Source organism: Eulemur rufifrons, chromosome 16, assembly GCF_041146395.1.
Source record: "Eulemur rufifrons isolate Redbay chromosome 16, OSU_ERuf_1, whole genome shotgun sequence".
Taxonomy (NCBI): domain Eukaryota; kingdom Metazoa; phylum Chordata; class Mammalia; order Primates; family Lemuridae; genus Eulemur; species Eulemur rufifrons.
Window position 1 is genome coordinate 9,540,902 of NC_090998.1, and position 18,990 is coordinate 9,559,891.

Consider the following 18,990-nt stretch of genomic DNA (forward strand, 5'->3'; position numbering starts at 1 on the left):
GGGACATTTATTGATAAATAAAAAGTTGGAGTCACCGCTTTTTGATGGTGATGATCCTAATCATGATCATAATGATGAAAATAATAAAACACAGGGAAGACTTTTTTGTCATTTCTTCATTTAGCTAGTTGAAAGTATATTTCGCCCTCTACCTATGTCTGACATACTGCTAGAAGTTGATAAACAAGTCATGAAAACACACAGTGTATACTCCAGTGACACTTTTTGAGGACAAAAAACAGCTCTGGTGGAGCCAGATATTAAGACTGCCTTGAAACTGCAAGGATTGTGGCTTATCCTAAGTAAATATTGAGTCAAAAGCAGAGTGAAAATTCAACTTGGCTGTGCTGATTCCATGGCTAGGGTTCTATTAACTAGAACAGGATACTACTGGCCTGCCTACCTATAGAGTTGACAAGTACAGAAATCACAGCCTCTCCATCCTAAGATTAAAGTTTGCTGAGCTCCCTAAACATTTTCAGCATTTATTTTGACCTCAAATATCACTCTTTGCTGTTCTGTTTTCTGTCCTCTTTACTGTCTTACATACTTCTCTCCCCTACCTTTACCCTCCCCCTTATGTTGAAAGCTTCTTCTCACAAATACTGTATGAAGGCACACTACAAAGTTGGTCATAAATGATTGACACGTGAATCCATACACAGCTGGGAGATGAATTTTCCTGAGTAGCTGTGCTTCTGATTTGAAATCTGTTAAAATAGAATATAATGAGGTAATTAGAACAAACTTAAGGAATATGGTCTACACAGTGCTCAAATAAATTGGTAAGGGTATTGATGAAAAGAATTCTAAAGTGTTTATATTAAAATTTATATGCAAAATGAATTTTGAATTTAGATTGTATTAATTCTCAAGTGGTAAAAGAATAGTCTCCATTATTGAGGCAGAAAACTGATTCAATTTTTTTCAAGAAATACTATTAGTTGCACAAAATTAAATAAAGCTCCTGGCAAGGTAGAAAAACTATTTGATATTCTATAGAAAGTTCTTTACTTATCTTTAACCTGTTACCTAGTTGTGTGTTTATCAACTCAAGCAACAGTTTAGTAAACTTCCTGTTCGGTATATTTAGTGAGTAGACCAAGCAGAAGAGTTAATGCCTAAAGGGATCTAGAACTAAATGGAGAGTCATAGATACCAAGGTCATTTAAAGGCAGAGCAAATAACCCCACATATTTTAATGTATTTGAAAGGCAGAATTATATTACAATATATTGCTTGACAATTATGATAATTACTATGGGTACATGGAAGCATGGGACTGTTGTATTTGCTCTTGGGTCTCCTGAAGGAGCACTGTTAATTAGTCAAGCTCAAAGAACATCACTGAGCCTCAGTGCAAAAGCCGTGATCTGATACTCTTCATCTTGTGTATCTGTCTCTTCTTCTTGATCCCGAGGTTGGAGGAGTGAGAGAATTCTGCTTTAGAAATGACTAAGGCTAAGAACAACTACTTTGATCCAGGCCTCAGGGAAAACTCTTACCAGCATTCTTCTCTAAAAATTTTTCTTAACATCCAAATGTTTTTTGGGTATGGACATAGCTAGGTTAAGTTACTGCCATCCAGGAATCTAAGGAGTAGTGATATCAAAATATTAACTTGGGCCCATGCTTATGATTATAGAAAGAATTCTTTAGTTGTATGTTTAAAACAGCAAAAGAAAACTTAAGACAAACAGGAGCTATGGCAAAAGGAGGACATATATTTTGTAGGTTGTTTGTTAATAAATTCACTGTACTTGAGCTAGTAGAAATAAAACAGTTAAATGACACTTAAAAAATGTGATCCTACTTGGCAGTTTGTGTTAACACGAAATTGTGCCTGCCAGAAGCAAATGTAATGTCATTCTGTGAACTCCAAATTAGTTCTACAAATATTTTAAGATACAATGTCAAATACACTATCAAAAATAATCAAGACTTGAAAACAAATCAACATGAATGAAAAATAAGAGAAAACTAGAAACAGATACTTGTAAGTGTTAGACATTGGAATTATCTGACACTGATGTTAAAACAACTATGGTTAGTGTATTCTGGAAGTTAAAGGACAATATTGAGAATGTTTGGAGAAAAATGGGAATTATAAATGGTGACAGAGGAGATTTTAGAAATAACCAAGCTAAAATTATACAACTGAAAATTTCACCAAACAAAACATAAAACTTAATGGAGGCTTTTAATAGCAGATTAGCCATATAAAAGGAAAAATAGATGAACCTGAAGATATGTGAGAAGTAAATACAGTTTACTCTTGAACAACATGGGTTTGAACTACGAAAGTCCACTTATAAGTGGGTTTTTTCAATAAATATATTGAACATTTTTTGAAGATTTTCAACAATTTTAAAAACTCACAGATGAACTGCGAAGCCTAGAAAAATCAAAAAATTTAGGAAAATGTTAGGTATGTCACGAATGCATAAAATGTAGATACTAATATATTTTATCATTTAATAACATAATATATACAAAAATCCATTATAAAAAGTTAAATTTATCAAAACTTATCCACACACAGACTGTATATGGCATTATTCTCAGTTGAGAGAAATGTAAAAATGCAGCATTAAATCATAACTGCGTCAAATTTACCATAATACATACTGTACTATTATAATAATTCCAAAGCAACCCTCATGTTGCTAGTGCAGTGAGCTCAAGTGTTGCATGTACTTAAAATGCTCTGTGACATTAATAATCTTCTCATGAGAAGAAGCAATCTCTTATGATTCTCATATTTTTCCATCATGTTTAGTATAATACTATAAACTTTGAATAACATCATTGGACTCATACCAAGTATCACTAGTGATACTGGAAGTGCTCCTAAGAAACAGAGAAAAGTCACGACATTACAAGGTAAAGTTGAATTGCTTATATGTACCATAGATTGAGGTCTGCAGCTGTGGTTCCCCACCATTTCAAAATAAATGAATTCAGCATAAGGATTATTACAAAAAAAAGAAAAGGAAATTCATGAAGCCCTTGTTGCAGCTATGCCATCAGGGGCAAAAATCTTGCACATTTCGTGAAATATGTTTTTATCTTACATTGAGAATGCAGCTTTTATGTATGTGGGTTCAGTGTTGCTATGAGAAAGGCATATCTATAATTTTGAGGTAAGTCCTGTCTATGCCTATTTTGTTAAGCATTCTTATCATAAAAGTGTGCTAAATTTTGTCAAATGCTTTTTCTGCTTCTATTGAGAGGATCATATGGTTTTTGTTTTTACTTCTATTTATGTCGTGAATCACATTTATAGATTTGCATATGTTGAACCATCCCTGCATCTCTGGGATGAAGCATACTTAGTCGTGATGGATTATTTTTTTGATAAGCACCTGAATTTGGTTTGTTAGGATTTTATTGAGAATTTTTGCATCTGTATTTATTTTTGTCTGTAGATTTCTTTTTTTGCTGAGTCCTTTCCTGGCTTTGGCATCAATGTGATGTTGGCTTCATAAAACATGCTGGGAACGATTCCTTCTTTCTCAATGGTATGAAATAATTTTGGCAAGATAGGTAGCAGTTCTTCATTGTAGGTCTGGTAAAATTTGGGTGTGATACCATCTGGTCCAGTATGTTTTTGTTGGAAGATTTTTTTATTGCTGTTTCAATTGAGGTACAAGATAGTGATCTGTGCAGGAATTCTATTTCTTACTGATTGAGCCTAGGAAGGCTATGTGTTTCTAAGAATTTGTCCATTTCCTCTACATTTTTAAGTTTATGTGCATAGAAATTTTTATAGTACTCAGAGAAGATATTTTGTATTTCTGTGGTATCAGTTGTAATTTCTCCTTTTTCATTCCTGATTGAGATTATTAGCGTCCTTTATTTCCTGGTTTTGGTTAGTCTAGCAACAGGCTTGGCAGTTTTGTTTATCCTTTTAAAGAACCAACGTTTTGTTTTATTAATCTTTTGTATAGTTCTTTTGTTACTGATTTCATTTACTTCCACTCTGATCTTGGTTATTTCTTTTTTTGTACTGGGTTTGGGATTGGCCTACTCATCCTTTTGCAGTTCCTTGAGGTGATTCATTAGATTGTTGATTTGTGATCTTTCTGTCTTTTGGATATAGGCATTTATGGCTATGAATTTTCCTCTCAGGGCTGCTTTAGCTGTGTCCCACAGATTTTGATAACTTGTGTCTCCTTTATCATTTAGTTCAAAGAATCTTTTGATTTCCATCTTAATTTCCTCCTTGACCCAATTATTGTTCAGCTATAGGTTGTTTAGTTTCCATGACTTTGTGCAGAGACGAGTATTTCTGTTGGTGTTGATTTCTAATTTTATTCCACTGTTGTCTGAGAAAATGCATAGTATAATTTCTATTTTTTTAAATTTTTTGAGACATGTTTTGTGGCCTAGGATGTGATCAATCATATAGCATGTCCCAAGAACTGATGAGAAGAAGGCATATTCAGTGGTTTTGGGGTAGAATGTTCTGTAAATGTCTATTAGGCCCATTTGTTCTAGAGTTCTGTTGAAGTCCATTGTTTCCTTACAACAAACCCACAGCCAACATCATACTGAATGGGAAAAATTGAAAGTATTCCCACTTAGAACTGTAACCAGACAGAGTTGCCCACTTCTATTCAACATAGTACTGGAAGTTCTAGCCAGAGCAATCAGCTAAGAGAAGGAAATAAAGGGTATCTAAATGGGGGCAGAAGGGATCAAATTATCACTCTTCACTGATGATATGATCTTATGTCTAGAAAACCCTATAGATTCTTCCAAGAGACTACTGGAATTGATAAATAAATTCAGCAAAGTTTCAGATTACAAAATCAATGTACAGAAATCAGTAGCATTCATGCATGCCAACAACAGTCAAGCTGAGAACCAAATCAAAGACTCAATAACCTTCACAATAGCAACAAAGAAAATAAAATACCTAGGGATCTATTTAACTAAGGAGGTTAAAGACCTCTACAGGGAGAACTATGAAACACTGAGGAAGGAAATAGCAGAGGACATAAACAGATGGAAAACCATACCATGCTCATGGGTCCGCAGAATCAACATTATTAAAATTTCTATAATACCCAAAGTGATCTACAGATTCAATGCCATCCCTATTAAAACACCAACATCATATTTCACAGATCTAGGAAAAATAATTCTACACTTCACATGGAATCAGAAAAGACCTTATATAGCCAAAGCAACCTTAAGCAAAAACAACAAATTGTGAGGCATCAATTTACCAGACTTCAAGCTATACTACAAGGCTATAGTAACCAAAACGGTATAGTACTGGCACAAGAATAGAGACATAGACCAATGGGTCAGAACAGAGAACCCAGATTTAAAACCATCCTCATATAGCCATCTGATCTTTGACAAAGCAGAGAAAAACATACACTAGAGAAAAGAATCTCTATTCAATAAATAGTGCTAGGAAAACTGGATAGCCACATGTAGAAGACTGAAACAGGATCCGCACCTCTTACCTCTCACAAAACCAACTCACAATGAACAACAGATTTCAACCTAAGGCATAAAACCATAAGAATTCTAGAAGACAAGGTTGGTAAAACTCTTAAAGACATTGGCCTAGGCAAATAATTTATGAAGAAGACCCAAAAAGCAATGATAGCAACAACAAAAATAAATAAATGGGACCTGATCAAATTAAAAAGCTTCTGCACAGCCAAGGAAACTGTCTTCAGAGCAAATAGACAATCTACAGAATAGGAGAAAATATTTGCATGTTATGCATGTGATAAAGGGCTGATAAGTATAATCTATAAAGAACTTAAGCAAATCAGCAAGAAAACGTCAAATATCCCCATTAAAAAGTGAGCAAAAGACATGAACAGAAACTTTTCAAAAGAAGATATAATAATGGCCACAAACACATGAAAAAATTCTCAACATCTCTAGTAATCAAGGAAATGCAAATGAAAACCACAATGAGCTATCACTTAATTCCAATGAGAATGGCTTTTATCAAAAAGTCCCAAAACAGCAAATGCTGGAATAAATGCAGAGAGATACAAACACTCATACACTGCTGGTGGGACTGCAAACTAGTACAACCTCTACGGAAAGTAATATGGAGATACCTCAAAGAACTAGAATTAGAATATCATTTGATCCAGCAATCCCACTCCTCGGTATTTACCCAAAGGAAGAAAAGACATTCTGTAAAAAAAGACACCTGCACTTGAATGTTTATAGGAGCACAATTCACAATTGCAAAGATGTGGGAACAACCCAAGTGCCCGATACAGGAGTGGACTAATAAAATGTGGTATATGTATGAACTAATACCCCTTGGATTAACCTGAATGGAACTGAAGACCATTCTTCTAAATGAAGTATCACAAGAATGGTAAAACAAACACCACATGTATTCACCATCATTAAATTGGAACTAATAGATCAACAGTTATGTGCAAATATGGAAATAACACTCATCGAAAATCAAGTGGGGAGGGGAGAAGAAGATGGATAAATTCACACCTAACATGTAGAATGCACACTATCTTGGGATGAGCACACTTATTACTTTGACTCAAACAGTACAAAAGCAATTTATGTAACCAAAACGTTTGTACCAGGCAAATATTCTGAAATGTAAAGAAAGACATACCTATAGACTCTAATATAATTTGAGAAACAGTGAAGTCATTCTATGACATTTTAAAGCAAAAGGAAGGTACAAGATCTAAAGCTGTAGAATTTAATGCCAGCAAATGATAGTTTGATAATTTTAGAAAGAGGTTTGGCTTAAAAAATATCTAGAGAACAGGCGAAGCAGCTTCTGCCAACCAAGAGGCAGCAGATGAATTCCCAGACATCATCAAGCGAAACTTGAGAAGAGCTATCTGTCTGCACAGGTTTTTCATGCAGACTGAAGTGCCCTATTCTGGGGACAAAAGTCACAAGATACATTTATTAGTAAGGAAGAGAAGCGAGCACCAGGATTTAAGGCAGGAAGGGAGAAGTTTACTGTTTTGTGCAAATGCAGTCAGGTTTATGATCAGGACTGTCCTTATCTATAAAGCTGTTAACCACCCCAGTGCTGAAGGGAAAAGATAAACATCAGCCACCAGTCTTTTGGTAGTACAACAAGAAGACCTGGGTAATAAGAATATTTTCTCTGGATTGGTTCCGGTGATGCTTTGTCCCGGAAGTCAGGAAGTGCCTTGCCAGCAAAGGACTGCTTTCTAAAGTTCTTTTGATATTGGACAATGCCTCTGGCCACCCAGAACCCCATGAGTTCAACAATGAAGATGTTGAAGTGGTCTGCTTGCCTCAAACACAATGTCTCTAATTCAGTTTCTAGATCAGAAGGTCATAAGGACCTCTGAGTCTCATCACCCGGGGTACTCTATGGGAAAGATTCCCAACACTACGGAACAGAACCCTCATAGAGGGAATATCATGAAAGTCTGGAAGGATTATACCATTGAAGATGCCATTGTCATTACAGAATAAGTTGTGAACGCCATCAAGCCCAAAATAATAAATTCCTGCTGGAGAAAACTGTGTCCGGTGGTGTGTATGACTTCACAGGATTAATGACAGAGCTAATCAAGGCAGTCACGAGAGATTGTGGATATGGCAAAAAAGGTTGGGTGTGAAGAGTTTCAAGACATGGATCTTGGAGAAATTCAAGAGCCCATAGACACCACACCAAAGGAATTAACAAAAGATAACTTGATGGAGATGAGTGCTCCTGAACCAGTACCAGACAATGAGGAAGAAGATGTGAATAAGCAGTTCCAGAAAAAAAATTGGCACTAGATAGTCTGTCAGAAATGTTCCAATTACTCAAGACTGCTTTTCACTTCTTTTACAACATGAACCCTTCTATGACACAGGCACTGAAACTAAAGCAAATGGTGTAAGAAAGATTGGTACTGTATGGAAATATTTTTAGAGAAATGAAAAAACAAAAATCAGACAGAAATTATGATGTATTTCCATAAAGTTACACCAAGTGTGCCCACTCCTCCTGCCTCCCCTTCTACTTCCTTCACCTCCTCTGCCTCTCCACCCATGAGACAGCAACCCCAGCTTCTCCCTCCCTCCTTCTCGTCAGCCTACTCATTGTGAAGATGATGGGGATGAAGACCTTTATGATGATCCACTTCCAGTTAATGAATAGTAAATATGTTTTTTCCTCCTTATGATTTTATTAATATTAATAAAATTTTCTCTAGCCACTTTATTTTAGGAATACAGTATATAATACATATAGCATGCAAAATATGTGTTAATCAATTATTTATGTTATTAGTGAGGCTTCCAGTCAATAGTAGGCTGTTGGCAGTAGTTAAACTATTAGGGAGTCTAAAGCTAAACACGGATTTTCAACTGTGCAGGGAGGCATTGCCCAACCCTCATGCTGTTCAAGGGTCAACTGCACATACACTAAAAAAGAAAAAAACCAATATGGAATGTTGTAAATGGGTCTACAATGAATGTAACTGGAATCCCAGAGAAGGGAAGAAAGGTGGGGAGGAAGCAAAATTTAAAGGAAGTATGGCTGAGAATTTTCCAAAGCCGAAGAAAGAAATTAAATTTAAAACATGTATTACCTTCAAATACATGACCTCTCAAAAAAAAAAAAACAATAAAAAATAAATAGTGGAATAATATCTTTGAATGGACAAGAGAAAAGCTCCAAACCTCTAATCCTATACTTAGTGAAACTATTTTTTAGAAAAGTTGAAATGGCAATTTTAGGCAAACTCAGAGACTTCAACCCCATAGACTTATTCTATAGGAAATACTAAAGAGCATTCTTTAGGCTTAATGAAAATTTCTAGACGTGTAGGGTAGGAGAGCAAGAAATAAATAAGAAACAATAAAAACCATAAATATGTGAACAAATCTACACACATCTAGTGTTTTCAAGGGCTTTTAATTGGATACAAGATGCCACGAATTGTAAGTGTATCATTTATTTAATCTAATACTGTGAAATAAAATTCACCCAAGATGGGAAATTTAATATAAGACCCTGCAGAAGTTGAAAAACAAAGGGCTATTTTGGTGCAGGAGAAACTGAAAAATTAAACTGCCAAACAGAAAAGAACAAGAAAATGTGCATTTCCCCATCTTTCCACCAAGTGGACAATGAGAGGGAAAAAAAATATATGCCCTGAGAAATTGAACCACAAGCTGGAACTCATACAGTTCTTCTACCTTTATCCATAATAATAGTGTATTCCAAAACAAACTAAATGTAGAGTAATTAATTTAAATAGTCTCAAGTTTGTGGTGCCCCTTTTTGACTGCTAATCTTTCTTGGCCTACAGTGATTATAAAAGGCCATTAATTGTAAGACATATACTACTTTTACAGATCTTAAAATGTGGAAAAATATGTGTCAGCATTAAAATACATAAATATAATAATAAATTGGGGAGGGAGTAAACAGAGTAAAGGTATGTTTTATGACTTTTATATTGGTCAGGAAGAATATAAAAATGCCAGCAATTATTAGACTTTGATGAATGAAGAATACATGCTATAATTTCTAAAGTAACTACTAAAAGATCAGTAAAACAGTAAATTCTAAGTTAAAAGAAGAAAAAAAACTAAGTAATAAAAAATATTAAATCAGAACAAAAGGAAAAGAAAGCAAGAAAAAGTAACATTGCATGGGAAGATACAATAATTCTAAATCTTTATGTGCCTGATAACATGGCTTCCACACATCAAATTAAATGTTTACAGAACCATAAGTAGAATCACAGTGGAAGATATTAACGCAATTCTCTTAGTATAGAAAGAAGAAGCACGTAAAAATCAGAGAACTACAATCACACAGAGTATGTTCTGTGATCTCAGTAGAAATAACTGGAAACACATGTTTGTAAATTAAGAAATACATTTTTTAAAAACTCATGGCTCAAAGAACAACTTACAATGGGAATCAGAAGAAAGTATTTTGAATTGAATGACAATGAAAATACATTGAAATAACAGCCTTAAATGCACGTACTTGAGAAAAAGAAAGGCTGAAATTCATGAGTGAAGCATCCAATACAAGAAGTTTGCGAGAGAATAGCAAATTCAACACAAAGAAGTTAGATGGAAGGAAGGAATAAAGATGAGAATCATAATTAATGAAAAAAATAATAAAACGTGAAGAGAAAAAAACGTGAAGAGGGAATCAACTAAGTCAAATGTTTTTTTGAAAAGACTAATTAAAGGGAAAAATACAGCTACTGAGATTGATGAAAAGAGAAATAGACGCATGTGCACGTCCATTTATACACTATTTATACACACTAATAATAGGAACTTAAAAGGAAGTATAATTTCATATTCTGCACATATTAAAAAGAAAATGGATGACAACTACAGTGAAGACTGTAACACACAATGAGGAAGAATTTACAATCATGCAAATGTGAAATGTGTTTAAAATAGCTTTATAAAATGCAAAGTGTTGTTGCTTTTTGACTTGTAATGGTATGTATCGCACATTAAGTGCAAGACACTGTGCTAAATCATTTTACTTTTATACCCTTTATTTCACTATTCTTTCTCTTCTTATCTATGCATAAGGAAGCTAAGACTCAGAGAAGAAAAGTGACTTGTTTTTAATGTCACCCAATCAGTGCAGGCTAATCATTAACTCAAGCTGACACCTGGCTTCACAGCCCAGGGTCCCAACCACAGCGTTACACTGAGTCACAGTGACTGCTCCTTGACTGGACACCCTCAAACAGATGCCAGATGCCCTCCTGGTAAGAAACCCAAGGGAACACCTGTGTTGATAGCACCAGATGGCCCCTCGATTCCTTCTGAGGCTAAAGTCCTTCTCCACCCTCTTCTTCTTTTCTTCTGGTCCACTCTTTCTCTCCCTCCACCACTGTGCATCTTTCTCTCTCTCTTTCTCATATATGGTCAGCAGTTCATGTTCTTAACTGCTTGACATGCTTTCACCTCTGCGAGAAAGAGGATGAAGCTTTGTCTCTCCAGATACTTACAAGTTAGAAGAGAATGTTGATCCGTCCTCCCAGAGCCATGGTCCCTCAGTCTGAGGGCGAGAAAGCCCTATCCAAAACGAATAATCAGGCTGGGAAGACACTTGTCTTATTATAAATTCCTGTAGTGAAACAAATATAAACACATCAGAGACAGAAAGAGAGGAATTGATTTATATATGTGTCATATCATTGCTGCTCTTTTATGATGACAACGGGGAGAAGTTTCTATTTAAAAATTGAGATACAAACTCACAAAAATGAATAGTGGCCTGATTATTGTAGTCATGCAAACATGGAGTGTGTTTTAAAGGATTTTTTAAAAGTGAAACCTGTTTATTTCTTACATTAATTAATTAAAAATAAATGCTTATACTATGTACTTTACTTGCTTAATGCATGTTGCTATTATTATTATGAGAACATTTAAAATGACTTCCTCTTAGGGAAAATTATCATTACCTGGCATCTCCCTCTATTTTTCTGCTCAATACATATCGCAGATAGTTATATAACTGAAGTCTACACTTACCAATTCTTTTGAGCTGTCTATATTTAGGAGATGAGAGCTTAGTTGAGAGCATTGTCTTTTACTGCTATTCCAGGTATCTAGTGATGTTCTAAATAGATAACAGCTCTTCTCATGTAGAATCCAATTAGGGGGACAGGAGCTGGAAGGAATTCCTGGAACTTCTGGAAAGAAAAGATAAGTACCATGAGATACATGGCATGCCAATTCACTCTTTTGGTGCAAGCACCATTCATCTTAAGAACACTTAATAAATAATCAGTGAGTTGCTATTTTATATTTCATCTTAATTCAAACTATAGGGATATCATTTTACAGAAGAGAATACATTCAAATCTCCCTATTTTATTAAAATTTAAAAGTGATTAACTATAAACGTTGTTTTAGAGAGCCAACTGTCCTTTTGCCAACTATCCTTGTCTTCTTTTTCTTCTTCTTCTTCTTTTTTTTTGAAACAGGGTTCTTTCTTTTTCCTGGGTTAGAGGGCAGTGGCATCATCACATAGCTCACGGCAACCTCAAACTCTTGGGCTTAAGTGATCATCGTACCTCAGCCTCCCAAGTAGCCAGGACTCCAGGTGTGCGCTGCTATGCCTGGCTAATTTTTCTTTTTCTTTTCTACTTTTTTTTTTTTTTGGTAGAAACAGGGTTTCACTATTGCCCAGGGTGGTCTCGAACTTCTGGCCTCAAGTGATCCTCTTGCCCCAACCTCCCAAAGTGCTAGAATTATAGGTATGAGCCACCACACTCAGCCCTATCCTTTGCTTCTTGACTTTTCTTCCATTCCTTCAAATTCAACCCAGAACTACCTTTCTTATAACTCTCCAGAACAAGCCCACTGAAAATCAATCATTAAGATACAGTATAATTTCATGTGACTCATTTTATGATGTGAGACCCATTTCAGAATGAGAATTTCCAAATAAGAAAAGTATAAGAGCAATTATTCCACATGAAAGAACACCTCTGTTATACATTATTAGCTACTTGATAAAAATAGTGAAGAGGTGTGGGTCCAGTGATGGAAAATTGTAGCAAAAAATATTAAGTCATAGTCAATTATGATGCAATTAGAAGTAAAGATCAAGTGCACGTACATTTATAATTAAATCAATGAAATTGTATCATTGGAGACAAATTTAGAGTTTTCAGAAATATATATATATATATATATATATATATATATTAGATCTATCTATTCTGCATGTTTTTAATTTAGTTTCTTTATTCTTGGCAACATTTTCCTTTCTTTCCCTTTCCTGCCATTCTTCCTTTCTAATGTTCTATTACTTATTTTAACTGTATCACTTTTAAAATGTCAATTTCTTAAGGGGAGACAATACTTTTCTTTCCTTTGCATCAAATCATATAATTTCCTGTAGGTCTAAGCCCATAGCCAATGATAAATCAGTTACTGATTTAAAAAAAAAAAAAAGGTCCAACTTAGAACTGTTTCTCCAAATGCATGAAGTGTTTATGATGTTACCTTATTGTATATACCACGGGACAGATTGCACTAAGTTAATACTGGTAAGTGTGCATGCCTTAAATGGACAATCACTGGATCTAAGCATACTCTCTTCACTCCACTATCCGAGGCCTTAGCACCAAGAATTAACCCTCTTGAATCAAGATTCCATTAAGCCTTTATGCCCTTGCCTGTGGTTTTGAGAGCCTTGGTAGGAGCCACACTCTCTTCTAAAGATGATTGTGTGGGATGACTGCGGTTCTCTTTATTTCTTGGTAGAAAGCTGTCATTCTCCAATGAGTTGATCTTTGAATTGGATCTCCTCATAGCTTCATATACCAACAACAATAATAGTGACAGAAAAAAGAAATCATTCTGCTATGTTTGAAAAATAAAATCCCCAAACCCATATGTTATTGGAATCTAAGGGGATGCATTCTTGATTAATGATAGATGATCTATTGCTGATGGAGAGGTAAAGATGATAGATGGATAGATAGATAGATAGATAGAATAGATGGAAAGAAATAAATAACTTCCATAAAGCAAATATAGTAAAAAAAAGAAAAAGAAAGCAGGTAGAGAAGAAGAAATAGAATGACAAAGGCAGTAAGAGGCAAATGGCAGAGTCAGTTGGAGCCATGATAGATTTGAAATGGTATTAATAACAAATCTTCCATCTTTCTTCTGTTACTTAAAAATGAGAGCTCATTGAGAACCTGCCCAGTACCTACAACATAGAATGTACTCAATAAACATTTGACTAACTAAGGAATCTCATGAGGATGCTCTGAAGGCACAAATATTATTTTATTGACAACAGAATGCATGAGCTATGAAATCTAGGGGAAGATATTTATCCATCACAAAATATCTGTTTAGTACTTAATAAGTGCCTCGGGCAATTTCTGGTATATTCAAAGGAGTTTATATTAAAAAGCAGGACTATAACTTCATGGAAATGTGTAGGAAAAAAAGAATAAGAAGAATTAAAGAAAGCAGGACTAAAACAATTTCCTTCAATCGTGAGACTCATAAAAATAGCTTATAGTCTCTTCAGTAAATATTTTTCATCAGAAACATAGCACCACATTGTACTTCATTCTTCAGCTCCATGGGTTTCTTTCCATTAATATATCCTTTGAATTCCACAGTTTTGAAACCAACTATTTAAGAGAAATAGTACAGCAACATAGTTAGGAGTATGAGTTTTTTAGACAGATCACCTAAATTTCTAATCACCGTCCCATTGCCAAATATTGTATGACCCTGGAAAATCAAAATAACCTCCCAGTTGCTCACTTCCCTTATATGTAAAATGGGAATTAATAGCACCAACTCAATACAGTTTATGTACAAATTAAATTATATTATGCATGTCAAGTCCTTAAAAGAGTACCTGGCACATAATAAGTGCTTACTAAATGTCTGTTGTTGTTGTTAATCTCCCCCAACAATACTCACCCATAGTACCCAGGACCACAGCTATTACCAGTATTATCAAGCACAGGATTCCCAAAGCCACAGCAATGAGACGCCAAGGAAGAGATGCAGCACATGTTCCTGAGGAGCCAGGGAGCAGAAATTGCATAAAGAGGATGATGGATTGTGGAGCACTTTAATTCTACGGTTCATAAAAACCTGGAAAATTCTAAAGTGAATTATTAACCAGTGGGACCTAGATAAGCTAGTCATCTAGGATTAGCCTGAGTTTTCTTCACCTATAGGATACCTCTTCTTCAGTTGCTGGAACTGTAATTTTGACACATTGCTTTGATATCTGTACACTCCTAATTTCAGCTCCACATTGATGTCTATAGGTTTTGACACTACCAGGATCTCTGAAATCTTACTCATTCTTAGAGGAGACAGCTTAATGCAGGGGAAATAGCACTGATTACTAAGAGTAACTTTCCCTTTTTATTTATTCGTTGCATGGCCCAGAACAAATTACTTCCTCTGTTTTCTTCATTTCTCTTGTGAAAATGGGGCAATAATATCTCAAAGGATTATTGTGGGAATTAAATGAGATAATACATGTAAAAGCACCTAGTTTAGAGACTACTAGCACATTACAGGTTTGTTGTTATGGAATGCTGTTTTTCCCCACATATGCATAAACACACGTGCCTCCAGACCTCTTGCCTCATCCAATTTTTCCACTCTTCCCCAGTAGGTTGCCCAAGAAAGAAATTGCGTAAGTGGTGAGAGGAAAATAATTGTGCAATGTGAATAACCACAAAGCAGAAGAAAGCAAATTCTGATGCAAACACATGAATAACCTCTCTCTTAATGATAACAGGGAACTGATTTTGTATTAATACCACACAGAGAGAACATATCTCTGCTTTTCACTGAGAATAAACAGGAAGGACATTTCATAGAATTGTCACATATATATTTTCTTCACTGGTACACCAAAAACTCCCTTTGGTTAAAAAAAAATCCAGATCAATCTCCTACCACAAAAATGCATGTTGCTCATATACACTTCTTTTAAGTTTCCTTGGCCTCTCCGTTCTATAATCTCCTCCTTTATATCAAACAAACGAGTCACTCCTATAGAAATTCCCTTATCATTATATATCATCATCACATTTATTACCAGCTCCTCACTGATGAAGTGTCTATTTCTACAGAACAGATAAATTGTATTTTCTGCCATCATACATATTTAGTTTAAATACTAATAATTGGTCACTGAATAGTTTCCATGAAAAAGGGCTGAAGGTACATTCAAATGATCTTCAGTGACTTCTGAACACCTTTAAAAATATATCAATGATAGCTCTACAAATCACAAGTCACTCAAATTTTATCCATTTACGTGTTTTAGCTGATGAAAATGAGAGTGCTAAAGGCAGAAATAGTTTTTAAAAATACCTTTCTCTGAGACCACAGGTATTCTGGTGGTGCCTTGAGAGTTGAAATGTAATTGAGTATATCCATCTTCATCCAAATTTTCTACATCAGAGCGATATTCCATTGTTCTCTAGAGTCCCTGAGTAGACAAAGCATTTGAGAGCTCTTTCCTTTCTGCTTTTAAGATGACTGCTGTGGACAAAGGAAAATCTATGAGTCGAATCATGTGGGATAGGCATTCACTGAGGTCTAACAAGTTGAGCATGAGTAGTCCAACCAGATACTCAAAAGCAGGAAATGAAAACTGTGCTGTGGTAATTTCCCATCTGTACCTTTAGATCCTGTTTCTGAGGCTGCTGGTTCTTAGGAAGCAGTAAAGGCAGAATAGTGGACAGGTCTTTGTTTCAGACTGAATATAACAAAAATTTATAGATTAACGTCTTATGCTGCCTTCATTAGTCTCACAACTGAATGTGACATCGTTAAGTGACTCTGCCTATGTAAAACTATGAAACAATATTGGTACTTTGAGTTCACCATCACTTTGTTGTAACTACACATTTGTGCATTTATTCATATATTAATACTTGTTCATTCAGTAGGCATTTATTGAATGTCCACCTTTTCTTTTTTTTTCCTTTCTTTTTTTTTTCTTTCTTTTTTTTTTTTTTATTTCAGCTTATGATGGGGGATACAAAAGTTCAGGTTACATACGTTGCCCATGTACCGCCTGTCCCCCCAAGTCAAAGCTCCAGGCGTGTCCATTCCCCAGACAGTGCGCATTGCACTCTTCATGTAGGTATATACCCATCCCCTCCTCGCATCCACCCCCTCCCCGAGTCAGCACCTTCAAGCGTGACCATTCCCCAGACAAATACCCACCTTTTCAATTGGTACAAGCTGGGGATACAAAGAAAAATGAAACCTGTGAAGAAGTTTATTGCCTAACAGAGAAAACCTACAGAGAACTACATGAAGGATGCCATAAGGAGGTGGGTGCTTAGTTGTAACAACGGAGAGTGCAAACAAATCTCTTAGGGATTTTTCATGGATTAAAAATACAAAATAGTAATTATTTATTGAACAATTACAATGAGCTAGATACTACGTATTACACATGTTTTCTCATTCAGTTTCAGTTTTCCAAGTCTATATGGTAGGCATTATCATTCCTATTTTCAAATGAAGAAAATAGACAAAGAAAATATAGTCCCTTGCTCAGGTTTAAGAAGCTAATTAAAATATTGGCACAAGGCATCAAACCAAAGTCAACTCTTGCTGCACAACTCAAGATCCACTACGCTGCTTCCTTCATCATTCCATGCACTTATGTGGCAAGTAACTGCTTACGGAGCATTCTGGGACTGAAATATTATGCTAAATGTTTGATTTTTTTTTTCTCTCTTCTAGTTTCCATAGCAATGTTAAAATGAATGAGATGTGGAAAACACTCATCATTGCTGGAAACCATAGAGATATCCAACCTATTTACCTGACTTTGAAGCTAACAGAATGCAGGAGACATCTGACTGTTGGCAAAGATCAGCAAACCCAGACAGTAAAGTGATGAGGGACAGAGTTCACTCAGTAATCCTATTGCAGTAGGGAAGAGGGCTCAGCATGAACAGCACTCAACTTCCCCAAACAAAAGGCTGAAGACATTTTAAAGGCTGGGGTGTGCTAAGGAGGAAGCACTGAGTGGTTGTAAGGAGGCTTAGTCAGTGTGAGTAGGCCATCTGGATTTGTGAATTGGCACTTCCCCAGAGAAGAGATAAACTCCTCCTATCTTCGTGACAGGAGGCAATAGAGCAAGTTGAAGCAAAGTACCCAGCTAGCTTGGCCCTTATCCTTCCTCAGCAACTGGGAGAGAGAGCAAGAGTTATCTCTCTAAATGTTTGCATTTCAAAGAAATAGCTCTCAGATCCTTGAGAAAACAGTTCTAGGTGGTAGATTCAGTTCTCAAGGAGCAGAGAAAGGATTTATCACTGCAAGGTTTCTAAAGTAACCACTATGGTCAGGCTTTGACTAGAACAAAAAGGAAATTCTCCTAGCAATATGGACCTTTCAAAGGCTGCCATTTTAAGTAGGGCCTGGGGTCATCCCATGGACATGGCCTTAAGCTACTAGAAGTCAAGCTAGAGTTTGTCAAGTCTCTTAGTGCAGAGGTTTGGGAGGAATTGTTACATGCTGAGGTTTCTGCAGTTCTCACTGTCTAACACATGTCAAAATGGAAGAGATCTCAGTGAAGAGTAAATGTCTGCCACAAAAATGTTAACAAGTTTTTGCAGACATGTTGCAAAGTAATAGTGTGGATCTAATCTCAATTATTCATCAGTCTTCCATTTCTATAATGCAGTGCTTGGAAAACAGGGAAATGAGGTTCAGGACATACTACCCACAATATGGCAACTTTGGATTTGAGAAAACAGCAGAAGCAGGAAGTTTGCTCTCACCATTTCCCTGCCTTTCTCTCCTGAAGCAGGTCACAAGACTCTCATTTGAGAGGAAAGAAACATCCTATATCTGAAGACACAGAGACACCAAGAAAAATCTGAACAGGCCCTGCTAAGTTGCCCCCAGTTTATTACCATTAGATCATATCCTCTTGTCCAATGTAGGGGAGAAAAAATATCTTTTCTTCACCCATCACAAGGGTCATGACTGAAACCCCTATAATAAAAGACAGATTAACAAAAGAAAAGTATACACGCTTTACACGATGAGAGAGCCTTCTGAAATGAAACCCAAAGACCCAGGGAAAACTGTATTTTTATGGATAGTCAAGCAGAAGTATAATTGGAGCACAAAAGGTTATAATCTAATGGTAATAAACTGGGGTGAATTTGGCAAGTCCTATTTGTTCAGATTTCTTTTCTATGTCTCTGTGTGATGTTCCTTCCTTCCAGGTATAGGGAAGGACACCTGCCATGTGTCATCAGAAGGGAGGGAGAAGATCAGATAGTGACCGTCCTAGGTCTTAAGGCCTGTGTCAAGGGAGAAGTGCCAGGGGAACTTCAGTTTCCATGGCCTGCTCCAGGGAAGAGGGGCCTGGAGAAGGTCAGAGATACCTTCATGCTTCTGCAGTTTTCTCAATTTTCTTTAGCTTAAAATATCCAGTATGCCAAGGTGTATTTTGGGGTATTGGGTTCT

The 18,990-nt window shown here is 35.9% G+C and overlaps 1 protein-coding gene across 5 annotated transcripts; it reads right to left on the reverse strand.

Moving 5' to 3' along the window:
- Positions 1–309: 309 nt before the first annotated feature.
- Positions 310–16,005, reverse strand: CLEC7A (C-type lectin domain containing 7A). Of its 5 annotated transcripts, XM_069490534.1 has the most exons (6): positions 15,862–16,005; positions 14,443–14,541; positions 13,170–13,307; positions 11,515–11,666; positions 10,986–11,104; positions 310–710 (listed from the first exon to the last, which is right to left on the reverse strand). In XM_069490534.1, exons 1-6 carry the CDS (start codon positions 15,962–15,964, stop codon positions 578–580), a joined length of 744 nt encoding a protein of 247 aa, XP_069346635.1. In that variant the 5' UTR covers positions 15,965–16,005; the 3' UTR covers positions 310–577. The 5 variants fall into 5 exon arrangements, with proteins under 5 accessions (XP_069346635.1, XP_069346636.1, XP_069346638.1 ...); XM_069490535.1 differs by lacking the exon at positions 13,170–13,307; XM_069490536.1 differs by lacking the exon at positions 10,986–11,104 and having other exon boundaries at positions 589–710.
- Between the last annotated feature and the right edge of the window lie 2,985 nt (positions 16,006–18,990).

Bases quoted from the DNA above. Each gene is read 5' to 3' on its own strand.
- CLEC7A (XM_069490534.1), bottom strand. From the start codon at position 15,964: ATGGAATATCGCTCTGATGTAGAAAATTTGGATGAAGATGGATATACT. The intron at 13,308-14,442 runs GTGAGTATTGTT...TGGTATATGAAG, and splicing joins TGTGGTCCTGGGTACTATGG to CTATGAGGAGATCCAATTCA. The intron at 11,667-13,169 runs GCAAGGGCATAA...CAGAAGTTCCAG, and splicing joins CAAGGCTCTCAAAACCACAG to GAATTCCTTCCAGCTCCTGT.